This window comes from Natrix helvetica (genome assembly GCF_964273705.1).
Source record: "Natrix helvetica genome assembly, chromosome: 1".
NCBI classification, from domain to species: domain Eukaryota; kingdom Metazoa; phylum Chordata; class Lepidosauria; order Squamata; family Natricidae; genus Natrix; species Natrix helvetica.
In genome coordinates this window covers 216538046-216555062 of record NC_138548.1, presented here as the reverse complement: position 1 = coordinate 216555062, position 17017 = coordinate 216538046, and the positions used below count along the sequence as shown (strand labels likewise).

The window sequence follows — 17017 nt, the reverse complement described above, 5'->3', positions numbered from 1 at the left end:
TTTTACTTGATTTATGTCCTTCTCTACTGATAGGCTGGAATGTTATCAGGGTTAAACACTGGGCTGAACTGGGTTTGGCTCAGGTTGCAACCAATCAGATATCTTGGGTGTTTATTTGGTAGTTTGCCCAAGTATGCTACTTGCTATTTTTTCAGAATAAACTAGGAATATTTGCTCTAAAGGTAGAACAACTTGCCCCCCTAGTAAACTCACATCTTAATCCACTAGGTTCCACTCATAAATTTGTACCGATATCATTGACAAGACTCTTTTTCTCCCGGCTTCTCCAATAAATATCTGATTGATTAAATTAGTAGCAACCTGAAATGTGATAATTCCCTTCCCCAACTGTGGATGCCCTTAAGATGGCTGGATCAGAGACTGGCTTTAAAATCATCCTCCAAAATTTTTATTTACAACTTTCACCAACTAGGTGGGTTGGTGAAAGTGGGAACAGTGGGAACATGTCTGTTTAAACTGGGAGCCTTATCTTCTCCACTTGGGCTGCTGAAAGCCACTTCCAGTAGACCATTTGTATGGGTGTATTCTTTGTTTCTGTCTTCCCTCCCACCCATAAAGTTTGCAGATTTTCTTTTCTTCCAGTGGCCACTTTTTGTAAACACTTTGAAGCATGAGTAATATGCATAATGGTTGGCATCTCCATTTTTTCCTGGCAAGCATCCCCTCTGCCTTTAACAGTGGAACAAAAGGCAAAAAAGAAAAAGAAAATCAGATGTAATTATCCTTGTAATCCTTGTTGGAATTATGCCCCTTAAAACTGCACTTGCAGCATTATTTCTGCCTTTTGTCTCCCCCACGGGCCACCGTGCTATATAATCCAAAACAGTTGTTTAAAAACTAGATCCCCTTTCTATTGTGTACACCATTTCTTATAATTACACCAGATAAAGCACCTGTCAGTCAATTTGGATCCCTCTTTCTAAATATATCGTAGTTTAATACCAGGGAGCAAAGCATGAAATCAATAACAAATCCCAGTTTCTTAATCCCTGGTGTTTTACGGAGATGCTTCCATCTAATCTGCTCAGTTATTGCCATTCCCCACCTCCCAAAACGGATTTGATATCCTCTTAAAGACTCTCAGTGTATTACATCAGAAGTGGTCAGCTGACATCTTCAATCTAATTTCCAAAGAAGCAAAATTCAATTCAAGAAGACTAACAGCTATTTCTGCTTTTCTTGGTAGCATCTCCACAAATAAAGCAATTGTTTTAAAAGGAGGGAGATTGGTGGAAACAGAAACAAGGGTGACGGTGAAAGAAATAGGATGATTTTTGGCTCTAGCTACAACTGACCTTCACTCCCCACCCACTGCTCCAAGGAAATGCTGTTTTGGGGAGAAAACAGGTTTCCATCGTTAACATGAAATGCATATTTGTAACCAAAAGTACTGTGTGTCTAACTCTGCTTCTTTGGTGGCTGTGCCTACATAAATAAAAGTACATCTAAAATTCCAAACTCACCTTTGTCTGATCCTTATGTTTTAGAGTAGACTAACGAGCAATAAAGTACTGGCCTACATTTTTCTTTGTTGCTGTTAGATTACAACTCAAGGCCAAGAAAAAGATTAAAGCCTGCATTACAAGTAGGCTATATCCTTCTGATCCTTCCAAATCCACATATCACCCTACATAAATATGTTAAATATGTGTGAGAGTACGGTGGTCTATTTTAATCCTTAGGATTGGATGATACTAAAATTAAGATGGGAATATTTTTGCTCAGTAGCCTTAGCCACATCTGTTTCCAGAAGACAGTCTATTCAATTGTTATCAGCTACTCATGCTTCATGAAGTAGAAATAGTTTAATTCACGAAAGGTAATGTCATTTGTTGCATCCTTTTAAGGTACAATCCACCATGAATGAAGTTTGATTCCTGGTGACTAGATGGGTACCTGGGGTACCCCCTAAAAGCCAGCCCCCCGCTACTCTTGTGTAAATATTTCTTTTGCAGAGGTGGTATTCAGCCAGTTCGGGGCAAACCGGTAGTGGAAATTTTGAATAGTTTGGAGAACTGGCAAATACCACCTCTGGCTGGCCCTGCCCTCCCTCCCTCCTTCGTTCCCTTGTTTTTAGCTCAGCTGATTCACGCGGCAGATCAGTTCAGCTCACTAGGTGTGCGCTAACACTGAGAGTGGTCTTTGAGTGCTGCGCTCAAGCGTGCGCGCAAAGCGCCCTCTCATAGAACCAGTAGGAAAAGATTTGGAATCCCACCTGTAACAGGGTGTTTTATTTTCCATCAATTACTGCCGTGGAAAGCGCAATCTTATTAATCAATCCATTGCAGGTAGGCCTCAACTTACAATTCATTTAGTGACCGTTAGTTGCAACGGCGCTGAGTGACTTGTGACCATTTTTCACACTCAACTGTTGCAGCGTCCCCATCAAAATTTGGCCGCTTGGCAATTGACTCATATTTATGACGGCTGCAGTGTCCCGAGGTCATGTGATCCCTTTTGCGACCTTCTGACAAGCAAAGTCAATGGGAAAGCCAGATTCACTTAACTGTCACTAGTTTTAACGACTGCAGTGATTCACTTAACAACTATGGCAAGTAGTCATAAAATGGGGCAAACTCATTTAACAAATGTTTCCCTTAGCAACAGGTATTTTGGGCTCAATGGTGGTCGCAAGTCGAGGACTACCTGTAATTAGCAAGCTTAAACACGTAGCAAAGCAGTTTGTCTTGCCCCAACCCCTTCGTGAGCTTCTCCTTCCAAATCTATGGCTGTATTAGCTGCATCAAGGGCTACAAGCTAGGCTGCCAAGCCCAAACGAGAGCATATCCTAACAGCAATTCAAGAATCAATGAAGGACGGGGAGTTTATTATTAGCTATTTCACTCAGTATTACCTATTATAAAATTGCTTTTATAAGAACATGCCCTTTAAAAACCTTTGGAGAGCAAGCAAGGAGTAAATTTGCATCCTTTTTTTCTTGAGCCTCAGACGTTGTCATTTAACCTGCTTTACTTGATCAAGTCATCTAACAGGCTCTTCTGGGGCATTAAAAATATGGCCTTGACGGTTTTCTCTGTTTTGCAAATCTGCTTTGCAAATTGATCAGACAATTTCTATCGTAAAATTGTATCTCCTGATACAAAAGGCGGTATTCATGGGAAAATACCAGCCTACTGGATCGAAGAAGCAAAAGTTACTTCCTGTTGAAAGGAAGAGTTCCTTATGAGCTCTTGATATGTATTTGGCGTATTTGCATTGGCCCTCAGATAATATCATCAGAAATATGAGTCTCTTATCACTTCTAAGTGTATCACAAACTGAAATACACCAAGTAAATGAGATGAAGAGTGTGAAGTAGAGGAGAGGTGTAAGGGAAGAAAAGAGGGAGAGGAGAGAGGGCAGGAAGGGGGAGAATAAGAATAGAGAAAGGAGTGGAAAGGGGAGAGAGGAGAAGGAGAGAGGAAGGGGAAGTAGAGAAGGACGACAGAGGGAAGAAAGGAGGTAGGGAGGGGGAGGAGAGAGGGAGAAGAAAGTGATGGGTAAGGTACAAATATGTTGTATGGAGAGCAGAAGAGCCAATAATTATTTTGGGGAGTTGATGGTAAGACGAATTGATGTAAACATTTAACAATATAATATGACGTTGGTTATGTAATAGTATACATGTGGTTATTTGTTATGAAAATGAAAAAATAAAAAAAACTTTATTAAGTGTATCACAAACATAAGGACAGCCAGACAAGCCAGGAATCAACCTAGCAGTCAACAGGGAAGTGAAAGACCTCCTACACGGCACAGCTCTTCTGAACATGGGTTTAGCAATCTGAAAGAATTGCAGGGTTCTGGGGGGGGGGGGTTTCCTCTTCCTTCTTCCAAAGATCAGTCAGCAGCTCAGAGTAAATGCTGTTCAGTTCATAGGCACACCGAAATGTACAACATGGTGGGCTGGAGACTCATCCCAAGTTGTGCAAGGGGGAAATACAATCTTGGAAACTCCATCTGCAGCCGCGTACAACCTCCCTTTGGGCAATTCTCAGCTACTCAGTCCAGATAGGAGGGGTTGTAAGCCAAAGTCCAAATATAAGAGGATCAGTGACAGAGATGGAAGTGCTGATGGCTGGGAGCCAAATAAGACAGCCGAACATTGTTGCTGTTGCTTATTTTAAAAACACTTCTCTTTCTGAAGATCAGTTTACAATTATCCCTAGTGGGAACTCTTTGCAGCAACTCTCAAAGCTGAAAACAAAACAAAAAACCTTTACCAGTATACAGTAATTTAAAAATAATAATAATATTATTTACTAACACTTGTATGTAATCTTCACTATCAAGAAACATGTCATGGTGCAGGAATTGGATCTAAGAAATCCTTCGCTCAACATTTTAACAGCTCAGAGTAAGTCACCAGCAAACTTCCAACTTAATTCTTTTTGCAAACTTTTTTAAAAAAATGAAAGATGGAACCAAGAGCCTAAATATAAGGGGATCTAACTTCACCACTGCTTGCTTTGTCAGGAAAATTAAAATTTCTCATGTACACAAATATCTTACATACACCCATTTGGGTGTGCAAGAGGTACACATTCCAATTTCATTTTCAAATACATGTTAAAATTTTCATGAAGTTACTCAAATACCCTCACTCCACAATACACTCTGCTGTAACATTTCAATGTGACTGACCAGATTCAAGTTTGGGGATGAGTATCTTACTCTATTTTGATTCATTAAAATGCCTGTTCCCTCATTGCCCTAAACCAATAGCTAATTTTACTCATCTGGTTTACATCTTGTGTTAACCCACAGGAAGACACATGATACTGAGTCATAAACTATGGTTTACACACCACAGTGCATGGGGTTCATGCAACTGGCCAAACCAACACTGAGTAAACACACAACTTACTGCAATGAGTGCCCCAGCCAAACAGTGGTGGACAACTTGGCATCTATCCAATTTTAACCACCCCTTCAATCAATGGAACCATCACGATGAATGGCAAAATTTGTGAGATTCATAGTTCAAAATATTTCAAGGGCAGCAAATTGTCTTTGCTCTTTTATACTTCCAGGAAATAAAGTTCACAAATCCTCAGAGCAAATCCCTTGGGGAAAGCCCACGTCAGGCAGCAAGTGAAAAACATGCTCAGGAAAATTATAGTTAATCTCTCAATTAGACAAAACAAGCTTGTAGAGAGGATTATTAGACTTGCAGGGAGGCAAAAACAGGATCTTGAACTGATTTATTTAATTTTCGGCCCTAAATACAACTACAACATTGTTCATTTCAGGAAAAGCAGGCAGGCATTCCTTAGGTCCAGCCTCTACTGCATCTAACCATCTAATCCATGCCCAGCTCACGGAAGAAAGACACTCGTACAAAAGTCAAATCTAAAATCAGTCCCGGATCTCCCCAGGCTGATGGAGAAAGAAGTTGGGAGCCCTTCATAGCAAAGTCTTAGGAGAGTTGAGACTTCAGAGTTCGGAAAACAGCGGCTGCTCCCGGGTGTTGCTCCAACTGCCCAAGGGCACAGGAGGACTTTGCTGCCCAGAACTAAACGAAGGAAACTGAGCGGTCACAAAGAAGAAAGGAACGTGACTGATGCTTCCGTTTGACCAGCACTGTGAAAGAAAGACACAAGCATCAAACCAAAGGCAGCAGAAACAGAGCATCCCTGTTTCCTCAAGATGGCCTAGACCAGGGGTGTCAAACTCGATTTCATTGAGGGCCGCATCAGGGTTGGATTTGACCTTGGAGGGCCAGGTGGGTGTAGCCATGGTGGGCATAAAATGAGGACCAAATTGTTGGGGCAAAATAAACCACTTAGAGAGGGCTGTAAAGATATGTAAGTCTGCTATTGCTATTATAACCCTTCCAAGACGGAGTGGCTGTGGCTTCCGGCCCCCCGGTTCAACCAGGTGCTTCCATCTCTGGCCATTGGGGGCGTGCAACTAGCCCCCATGGAACAGGTGCGCAATTTGGGCGTCCTCCTAGATGCCCGGCTGTCCATGGATGACCATGTAACAGCCGTGGCAAGGGGGGCGTTCCATCAGGTCCGCCTGATGCGCCAATTGCGCCCCTTATTGGACCGGGATGCCCTACGCACAGTCACCCATGCGCTAGTGACGTCTCGCCTGGACTACTGCAATGCTCTCTACATGGGGCTTCCCTTGAGATGCACTCGGAGACTACAGTTGGTCCAGAACGCGGCCGCGCGGGTGATTATGGGGAGGACTAGATACTCCCCTGTAACACCTCTCCTGCGCGAGCTGCACTGGCTTCCTGTGGTCTACCGAGTGCGTTTCAAGGTTTTGATTATGATCTTTAAAGCGCTTCATGGCACAGGACCTAGTTACATGCAGGATCGCATCCTGCCCCACACATCCCTACGACCAATTCGCTCACACAGAGAGGGACTTCTCCGGGTGCCGTCCGCCAAACAGTGTCGGGGGGCGACACCCAGGAGCAGAGCCTTCTCTGTGATGGGCCCAGCCCTGTGGAATGACCTCCCCCGTGACATCAGGATTACTTCCGATCTCCACTCCTTCCGTGTACAGTTGAAGACCCACCTCTTTCAATTATCTGGCCTGGCTCAACCGTAATTTTTCTTATTCCTCCTGACTGTCTTTTTTAAATTTTAAATTTTAATTGTACATTGGGTTTTTACTATTGGGGTATGTTAATGGTGATTTTAATTGTCTAAATGTTGTAATTTGTTACCTCCTCCGTGCATGTATGTCTTTGTATATATGTATGTTTATGCGTTTGTACACATGTGTTATGTCTATATGTTCCATTGTATGCCCCCCTTGCCTGGAAAGGGAGCGGCTAATAAATTCAAATTATTTTTTATTATTATTATTATTATTATTATTATTATTATTATTATTATTATTATTATTATTATTATTATTATTATTATTATTATTATTATTATTATTATTATTAATATGTTTTCCCTAGGACTTTTAAGTTTCCTTCATCTGTCCCATCTCTCTCCAGAATATAAACTGGGAGGAATTGCTGGTGCTGCCCTGTTCTGATTGACAGGTCTAATATTCAATGATCATACCCGTTGATTGGGACACTTGGTCTGCTTACTTTCGAATATGTTATGCTCAGAAGCCATAGTTTATTCTTGGATTCTTATTCCTAAATTCTTAAGAGGGGGAAAAAACAGGGATCTCCATTTACACATTATAGAAAGCTGAGAACGCCTATGAGGAGCACAGCATAAATGAGGGAGCAATTGGTAAATTTGGGGGTCTGCATTAGTTGTTGTAATTTTCTCATCCTTCTCCTTAAAATTTTCAATTTTGTAGTAACTTTTGAAGCGGATTATAGCCAGGCTTGGTGTTATCCTGCACTTTCTTGCCCCGCAGAAGAGAACTGAGTTTAAAAGCACAATAAATAGATAAATAAATAACCTCTTTCCAAAGTGGTAATATGTCTAAATGAATGATTTATGTTGAAATAGGGATTGATCTCCTTTTAGTCAGAGTGATATACTTTCTTACATAAAATAAATATAAAATTTTGGCACAGGAATCAAGCATGCCTCATATTTCATTTCAGCTTTCAAAGTCTGGAAATAATATCTTAAGGGCTTCAAAGCTTGCTTTTAAAAATTAATAATCTTGGGACTCTTAAGTTTCTAATTGTATACCTAGCCCAGGATAGAATCATGAAATGTGCACAAAATCCAAACAAATCCCTAAATACGGATTGCAAATAGATCAATCTACGCACTTCAAAAAAACAAAACAATCATTGAGTATCAGAGTAATATCTAAGCTGAATTACATGAGGCTACAAAGCAATCCACTCCATTTGGATCTGGAGATAATTTTACACTAATCCTTACTATGTTGACTGGGAAGAGCCCAGCTGTTGAGTAAAATATATCCCTTTAAATTTTCACCTAGGATATTCTAGAATAGACAAGAGGAATCTTATAATTACTCCATGCCCAGATTGTCACGATGTTAAAAAGTTTGCTAGGCATGAACTGACACTCAAGAGTTAAACTAAGAAAGAATTATTGCGCAGGTCATAAAAGTTCTTATCTGAAAGTGATTTATTGCACATGCGTTACACATTCCAGAACTAATTCCTTTCTTCTTTGTTCGGCTGCCAAGTGAGCTTTCATTATCAAAATGTAACAATTAGTTTATTTTACTTTTATTTACTTTTATTAAAGTTTGTTTATTAATTAGAATACTTCTTAAAGACTTTTATTTATTTTCTTAATATCTCAAAAGATATGCGGAAGGGAATCAGCCTCGGTCCATAGACCTCATTTTCTACAGGGTGTTTTTCCCCTGACACAGATAATAGCCATCCAGAGAGACTGTTCTTAGTGCTACGGGAAATGTGGACAAGTCAGCAAATAAGCCAACTTTATTTTGTATATGTTTTAGGACAGGGATGTCAAACTGGCAGACAAGCAGAATGCATCACGCGCAGGCCACGCCCACCCCAGCTCCACGAATGGGGGAAAACATTGTAATATGTCACGTCACAGCAATGTGATGTTGCAAGTTTGCCACCCGTGTTTTAGGATATCTGGTGACAGCAAAACCTTCCCTCTCCTTAGTCAGCTTAGTCCTCTTTACAGTACTTAGAAAACATAGATTTCAGTAGCAACCGCAATGGAAAAACTAGCTACAGTTCTTCCCAGCTGGATCAGGCATTCTTCATAATTCTCAGTACTTGGAGGTTGAACTTACCACTGTCAGAAGGGCTCCCTTCTTAAAGGAAGGATGAAAAGTGATCAGCTGTGGCTGAACCCCGTCTTCACCCTGTACAAAACCACTAGAAGTGGTAGAAGGAAGAGTATATATTATAACACGGGATGCCTAAAGGCTGTTTTGATGGTACTTGGAGGCTTGCACAGTCTGGGACCCACAGGACACATCAAAAAGTACGTTAAAATACTTATTCCCTGTCCTAGTGATGTCTAATACTCCCTCTCTAATATCCCAAGAGTGCTACCTCTCCTGCTTTTTTGGCTTAAATACAGGTAGTTTTGAGCCCAACATTTATGCTATTAAATGAAACATTTGTTAAGTGAGTTTTGCCCCATTTTATGACCTTTCATGCCACTGTTGTTAAGTGAATCATTGCAATTGTTAAGTTAGGGACACGGTTGTTAAGTGAATCTGGCTTCCCCATTGACTTTGCTCGTCAGGTCACAAAAAGGGGATCACATGACCCAGGGACACTGCAACGGTCAGAAATATGAGTCAGTTGCCAAGTGTCTGAATTTGGCTCATGTGAACATTGGAATGCTTCAACGGTTGTAAATGTGAAGAATGGTCATAAGTCATTTTTTTCAGTGCTGTTGTAACTTTGAACGGTCATTAAATGAACTGTTGTAAGTCGAGGACTACCTGTATAGAGTGAGCAACTTATACTCTAGTGGAAATCTCCTAGCTATCTTTCCCGGTATTCAAGTTGTCTGGAAATTGTAGTTCAATTCCCTGAAGGGCCAAAAGGACCTCACCTCTTACTCTAGACCAGGGGTGTCCAAACTTGGGAACTTTTAAGATTTGTGGACTTCAACTCCCAGAATTCTCCCATGCTGGCTGGGGAATTCTGGGAGTTGAAGTCCACAAGTCATAAAGTTCCCAAGTTTGGACACCCCTGGTCTAGACTCTTGTGTCCCTCAACCCAAACTTTATCTACCACACAATGGCCCTAAACTCACAACCATTTCTTTGGTTGCAGATTTTGAAGTTACTCTGGGAAAAATATCTTTCAGCTGTGTTTCACACTTATGACCATTGCAACATCCTCATGGTCATATAATCAAAATTTGGATACTTGGCATCTGGCATGTACTTGTGACGGTTGCAGTGTCCCAGGGTCACGTGATCCCCTTTTGCGACCTTCTGACAAGCAAAGTTAATAGGGAATCCAGATTCACTTAACAACCGTGTTACTTACTTAACAACTGCAGAAATTCACTTAACAGGAACATGACCTGGAATTTAACCCAAGACAGGGGGGGGGGGGGGGGGGAAAGAACCACCTACCTCATCTGCCTCCCTACCATACTGACAATAATTTGAAGAGCCCCCCCCACCTTAAAACTATTTAAAGAAAAAAAATCTTGATTTATTTTTATACATAAGAAATGCCTTATGGAATCCATTTCCAGATAAAGAGGGACAGGACAATACAAACCAGGGCAGAAGTTCAAACACAGGACTATTGCGAGTCCGAAACACTGCAATGATAGTCTTGGAGACATCCAAATTTCCTGCGGGGAGAAAAAAAAAACACACTTTAAAAAGTAAGGAGCTTAACAAAGCACTAAATATATGAACTGTGGGCAGAACGTGACAGCAAGAAATGGGTTCTCTAAACTGGTGGCATCACCTAAAGCAGCTGAAGGTGGGACGGACCTTGTGCTTAGATTCCTAGATCTCCCCGCAATAGCTTTCTAACCAGATACGTGAGATTTTGGGCCTCATCTGTAAAATAGGGAGACTTAGCTCAGTAACCTATGACCTCCCCTTGGCTTCCCCACTGACTTTGACACGATTGCGGTGTGCTCGGCAACCATTCATAAGGGCAAACAGGTTGCAGATTTTGATCATGGGACTGCAAAGTGCTGGGGCAGCTGGAACTTTGAGGACCAGTCTTTGTTCAGCTCCATCATTACTGACAAATGGTTGCAGACCGAGTCTACTTATATTGATGCTTTGAATATTTGGGTTGGAGAAAGCTCCTGAGAATACAATCGACAGCCAGGAAAACAAGTCAATGGATTATCAAACAAATCAATCCAGGTTTCTCCCTGGAGGCTCAAATGACCAGGCTTAAATTATCCCTCTCTGGACATGTTATATCAGAAGACTTAGCTCTCTGTAGAAGTCTCTAATGCAAGGGAAGTTGGAAAGGAAGAAACAAGCAGGACCAGCAGCAAGGGGGATGCATTCAGTTACAGTGGAGCATCTGAAGGACCAGGTAAGGGATAGATCATCATGGAGAAAAATCTACAGGGTTGCTGTAAGATGACATTGACTTGATGTTTAAATATTGCTCCTCTCGTCCTACGGAAATGTATTTGAAGGAAAACGGGGCAATTTACACCAAACTCAGTTTTACAGGGCAATTTACACCAAGCTTTTAGAACAGAGCAAGCTAGCATAAGAAGAGCCTTTCCTCTTGGTTACAGCACAACAGGGCCTGAACTGGGAGAGATGATCTATCTGGTTGACAGCTATATGCAATTGGTGTGGTTGGTGGTCTTTGACAGCACAATCCTGTGCACCCTGTCAGAGGAATAAATTTCAATAAACCAAATGGGACTCCTTCCAATAAATATCCTTGGGACTGCACTGTCAAATCTTTCTGGGAGAAAAAAACAAAACAGAAAGCAACTTCAATGTGCACGTGAGAAAGGAGGGCATAGAGTTGTTTACTCAGATGCAGAAGCAACTGTTTCTAGTTCTTTCTCGGCCAAGACATTTCTCCTATACCACCAGCCTTTCTCAGCTGTTTTATTTATTAGATTTATAGGGACTTAGAACCCAACTCAGCATTGACTCTGGATGGTGTTCAGCAGAAAAACGAGCTATAAACCAAAAGAACCATAGCATTAAAAACAGGCCCTAGATATAAAATAGCTACTGCTTATCCTCCCACCTAGGTTCTTCAGAGCTTAGAGGAGGGTTGTCTTATTTGGCAAAAGAGTGTTTTAAGAAATCATGAAGGAAGAGGCAACTCTCAGCTTTAGAGAGAACGCTAGGGTGTTTTAAAACACAAAGTTTTCTGAGGCACAGCAAGGTAGCCACTTCATGCTTCCCCTCATTTCTACAAAAAAAAATGTGTGTGTGTGTGTAAAATAAAGAGCTGGGGGTCATTTCAGTCTTCTAGCAGGATGTGCCATTCCCCAATACAAGCGATTAACCTACGCATGTGCTTTTATAAAGCAGGAAGTGGGTATTCTTTCATCCGTGTCCCTTTTCCCCCAAATATATAATCTTGAAAGTGACGGGGGGTCAGTTTGGGCAAATGTCTCAGCCTTTATAGATCTGTGGGTGAACTGTGGGAAAGAGGAAAGGATCACATGTTCCATTTGAAGCTCTCTGGAGGAAAGGCAGAATGTAAGATGCAGACGGAATAAAGGAGCAAAAGCCACATAATGTACTGAAAGTGTCATAACATTCTGAATTATCCACATCGTAACATACTTCACATATTTTGAGGATTTTATCTGAGGAGTACAGGAATACAATCATCCTAATAAAACCACTAGATTCATCCTTGTTTTGAACAACTTTAAGGCATTTTTCCCCCCTTCTTTTTTTGGGTTTGGTGATATCCTTCTTTTTGCCTTGAAATGTAACCTACAAAAGTCCTTTAAGATGCACACAGAGGACATCCTTATGTTATTGCTCAAGGGCTTTTGAAACGATATGAATGCTGCTTGAGTGTATATCCAAGAGGGGCGGAGGGGGCTGTTATGGCTGGCTGCACGAATCACCTGCACTCACATTCAAAGACGAAAGACAACCCGTTCTGGAAGCCAATGGTTTTTCAAAATGCTGAATTTGGAGAAGGACTCAGAACTTGGCATGGGCATGTTTGCTGAAGGTATCCCCCTTCACCCTCCAATTACCCAAGCTTCCCCCCCAGAGTTTCAAAGAAGCAGGCTTCACCTTGAATGACCACCGCAAGCCTCTCCCCGCTTGGATCCCAAAGCATGGACTGCACCTCTCCTCCAATCCTGCAACACAGGGACAGAGGACTTGAAGCAGAGGAAAATGGTCAACCACGAACATTCAAAGTTTGCGGCAACAGGAAGAAATAGTTGGGAGTCCGGAATTAGAAAACTTTTAAAAAAACTGTTAATAGGGGGGAAACTATATTAAAAAAAACCTTAGTTCATTCTACAAATGTATATTATTATCCAATAATTATGACTACATTAAATTTATTTGCAACCCTATCCCGAGGGTTGAGGAGTTTCTGAGCGATACACTCTAGCTCCACGGTTTCTAATTACTGGAAACCTGATTCAGAAAAATCTTTTTTGACTCCCACCCAAACCCAGTTCTCCACGCTTCCAGCAACCAATGTATCAACGCTCCAAGGCAACCACAAGAAGGCTAGAAAAGTTCAACCCAATTCCACATAGACATGGTACATTCCCTTTCTCTCACCTCTCCTCCACATGGTATATTCCCTTTCTCTCACCTCTCCTCCCCATAGGGCGTCTCGAACGTAGTCTCTGAAAGATCTGCCACAATGGAAGCTGTTTTAGACCCACCGACCTGCCTTTGCTGCTCTCCTGAAATATTGGAAGTTACGAGAGAAACCAAACAATAGGAGGATGTAAGTAGAAAGTGGCTTTACAAGCAGATCAGATTCCCTCTTTGTCTCTCCTGTCGCTTCTTCCAGATTCTACTTGGCTTATTATCTGTATTCGTTTAATAACCAAGTATCACACAGAATAATCAAATCTGTACATTAAACAAATATGAAGTCACATTATGCAAGGCACTGAAGCCAGACGGGCCAAAAAATCTATTCTTCTCTGCTCCAATGCACTGCATATACAAGAATCTCCAAAGAGCACCACCCAACAACCCCAACCTCCACTTCATTAAAGAGACCAAGATTCAAGCATGTTCCTTAAAGCTACTTTTCATACTGCAAAAACCGAGAAGCCGTATTCGTGTCACAGCTGCACACTCACCACTGTATTCCAAGAAAGATAAGGAATAGATCACAAATTCCCCCTGGACGGTGAACAGCAAACGACTGCCATCTGGACTCCAGCAACCAGTCTGGGATCAGGCAGAGGAAATGGAAAAGAAATGCACTTTTAATGCAGGTAAAACAAAGGGACCAAAATCCTTTGCTAAATCGACTGTTGAGATCTGGATGTTTGCTATGTTTGGTCGTATTCCTGCGATGGGAAGCTAGGTAACATCATCGGTCCATGGGAGAGTGGAGTTTGCTAGATGTTTATAGGTAGCTTGCCTGCTGGTAGTCAACCCCCAGATAAACAGTCGAAGAAGAAATAATATCGTAATCAAGGAACCATCAAGAAAAAAATATCCAACCAAGACTGGCAGTCCAACTCAACAGCAAACCCTGTTGATCTGATTGCTTGGCCTGCTAATAAAACACCTAAAAACCCCAAGTTCAGTGAATACCAAGAACCCAACAGTTCAACCTTAAGATATACATATTCTTCAGTTTGGAGAAGTTAGGTTATTGTAACTCCATTCTACATGAAGATACTTTTGAAAGCTGTCCAGACACCACAAAAACTGTCCCTGTCATAGAACACTGGTCCTGTGGTTGCTCTGTTGGCTAGGTTGGTAGTCTGCATCCAAATCAATTGGTCTGATTTAGCCAATAAAATCCTCTGGAGAGCTTGGCTCCAGAATATCCCAGGAATAATCTGCCAGATTTATGGAAGGGGATGCTAAGAGTCCCATCCCTGGAGTTACATCTAGCAACCTATTTATTAGTGTTTTTAAAAGGCAGGAAAGAGTATAAATGAATGAATGAATGAAAATATTAAAAGCACTAAAAAAATCCCAAATAGGAATACAGTTCCTGAATGAAAAGACTACATGATTGAATTGGATTTCGATAACTGATTTTTTGAGAGTATTTTTCAAGATTTTACAGCAACCAGACAGCTACATCTTTGGCTCTGTAATATTATTGTGCTGCATTTCATCATTTTTAAGTGGCTATTTCTGTCTTCCCTTTTGTAAGCCACCCTGAACAGAATGAGCTGGGCAATACCGCAGTTTTTGTAAATAAATAAGAACCCTTCACCATCCTGTTTTTTCAACCTACCCGACAAGGACCTTTGATAGTTGGCCATTTCTCGTAAGTCCACATCTGAACTTCCCACACTCTGCAACAAGATGGACAAGTTGATGAAAAGAAATGAAATTGCTTTGGGAGCACCATTCAACTAGGAGAAGAGCAATGGCATTCACTGTTCTTACCCTACCATCCATTACTCCACTAAAGAAAGAGGACTGATCTTAGATGGCTGGTTTCAAGGCTCCTCTGCTCACCTGAAGACTGCCGAAGGTGTTGCCGCTAGCACCTTGCTGCCATCAGGTGACCAAGCCAGGTATGTGACCCCGCCTCCTCCAAACCACTGCAACTGGATACAGTTTTCTGTGGAAACATCCCATACCTAGTGGCACAAGGTCAAAAGAAGAGAAGCCATTGTGGAAAGAAATCCCTATGTTTCTTCCAACAAGAATCTTCTAGTAGCCCTCACTTTAAATTCAAATGACACCACATGTCTGATGGAAGAAAAATTAATTAACACCATGCACCCTGGACTCCTTCTGAGAAGACTGGCAGAAACATTTGTCCCCAAACCCGTTGACCATTTCAGGATCTTCATTGCCCAAAAGAACCATCTCTGCAAAAAGGCATTCACTACAGAGTAATGTCTGTGGCTCTGTTTGCCACAGTTTTTATGCTATCTCTTGTTCTATATGTCATGCTGGCTCAGGAATTCTGGGAGTTGAAGTCCGCAAGTCATAGAGGGGTCTTTGTTCCACACCTCTGTTCTATACCATATTAGCAGTAACAGTGCAACATACTTACAAGCATGGATGTATCAACAGGTGAGGCCGACAGAAGCAATCCTCCACTGGGAGCCCAGGCCAGGCTGGTGATGGGACTGTGGCCGGGGTGGCTGAGCACTTGAGCACAGCCAGAGGAAGGCCTACAGGAAACAAGAGACACACATCACAGGAAGCTCATAATGTGATTTCTTTTGATTTTCACTGGCATCTTATGAAAACCCATTCAGCAAGCCACAATTAAACCAGAAGTCACTGTGTTATGCAGTGCTTTTCCAGATGCGAGCACATATGCTGGCAAAATAAAACTGGGCATTAAGGCTGTATAGCAGTTTAAATCCGAAGGTCAGAAGAGGCTTAAGAACTACAAAGCACCACACAGCTCTCCTTAACCCAAATGTACCCTTTTCTAAGGTTGTGCTGCCACTGTGGATGACAAGTGTGCGGTGCTGGGAAAAGATGTGGCTGCTTTAAGGAACTGCAGGGAGGTGCTTAGGCTGCGACCTTGAAGGCTCCAAAGCACCTTTTCCCTTTGAGTCCGAAGCACTGAACAGTCCTTCTGCAAATGTTCTCTGGGCCACACAAGGTACATCGGTACATCCATCATCCAGTGCTGCAGAATTTACCACATCCCCCATTATCAGAAATGAGCAATGTGTGCAAGTAACCGCATGGCCAAACATCAGAGAGACTGAGTAGCACTGTTTATACTTGGGATTCAGGTGGGCACTTAGTGGCCTAAATATTTGGATCTCAGCCTTCCACAAAAATAACCCCCAGATCGATAAAAAGATATTGTCTCTGTTCAGAAGCTTGCCATATCGAGACAACGGAAAATGGATGAGAAACTGAAGAAAACAAAGACATTAAAATAAGGAATCTGAAAGCCACAAAGATCTTCATACACTGCCACTAACTGCTGGAAGGCTGCCTATGTCCTTGAGAGGAGACCCAGAACTTGCTAAGACTTCCGGGAAAGGGCGGGGGAAGGGGGGGGAGATGTTAGCTTTCCTTTCTTTGTCTCCAATTAGCAGAAACTGAATAAATACAGGACTTTCATTTTCTTGCATTCTTTGTTTAGATCATAGACTTGTGAGAAGGGATGTGTGGTAAAGAACATATATAGTTTGGAAATGGAAAAAAAACTGTAACGGGGAAGAGACTAAGAATACACTTAAAGTAAAAGAACTGTTGTAGCAGCAGATTCAGACAGTGAGGAGGCTGGGGAGGAACATGGGCCAGTCCTGGAGGCTGGGGAAGGCTCTGATGAGGGTTCTGTGTTGAGGGCAGCTGCCTTCAGAGTCAGCAGCCTTCAGAGTCAGACATCAGTGAGGCAGATGAACAGCTGGAGGCTGTTCCCAGGTGCGCATGTGCAGAGTTTCTAGACAAAGGGAACAGCTAAAGAATAGGGGTCAACTTGGGAGTAAGGCCACAGGTGGACGATGAATGG

At 42.0% G+C, this 17017-nt stretch overlaps 1 protein-coding gene across 3 annotated transcripts in view; it reads right to left on the bottom strand.

Annotated features, from left to right (window-relative positions):
* Window positions 1–5208: 5208 nt before the first annotated feature.
* AAAS (aladin WD repeat nucleoporin) overlaps window positions 5209–17017 on the bottom strand; it is a 41677-nt gene continuing 29868 nt past the window's right edge. For all 3 annotated transcript variants that reach the window (XM_081935314.1, XM_081935313.1, XM_081935315.1), the window contains exons 10-18: window positions 15590–15710; window positions 15043–15167; window positions 14816–14876; window positions 13695–13785; window positions 13193–13286; window positions 12655–12722; window positions 10172–10247; window positions 8713–8797; window positions 5209–5604 (exon numbers count right to left, since the gene is read on the bottom strand). In XM_081935314.1, the coding sequence (XP_081791440.1) occupies window positions 5458–5604; window positions 8713–8797; window positions 10172–10247; window positions 12655–12722; window positions 13193–13286; window positions 13695–13785; window positions 14816–14876; window positions 15043–15167; window positions 15590–15710 (868 nt within the window). In that variant the 3' untranslated portion in view covers window positions 5209–5457. The remainder of the gene's footprint in view (window positions 5605–8712; window positions 8798–10171; window positions 10248–12654; window positions 12723–13192; window positions 13287–13694; window positions 13786–14815; window positions 14877–15042; window positions 15168–15589; window positions 15711–17017) is intronic.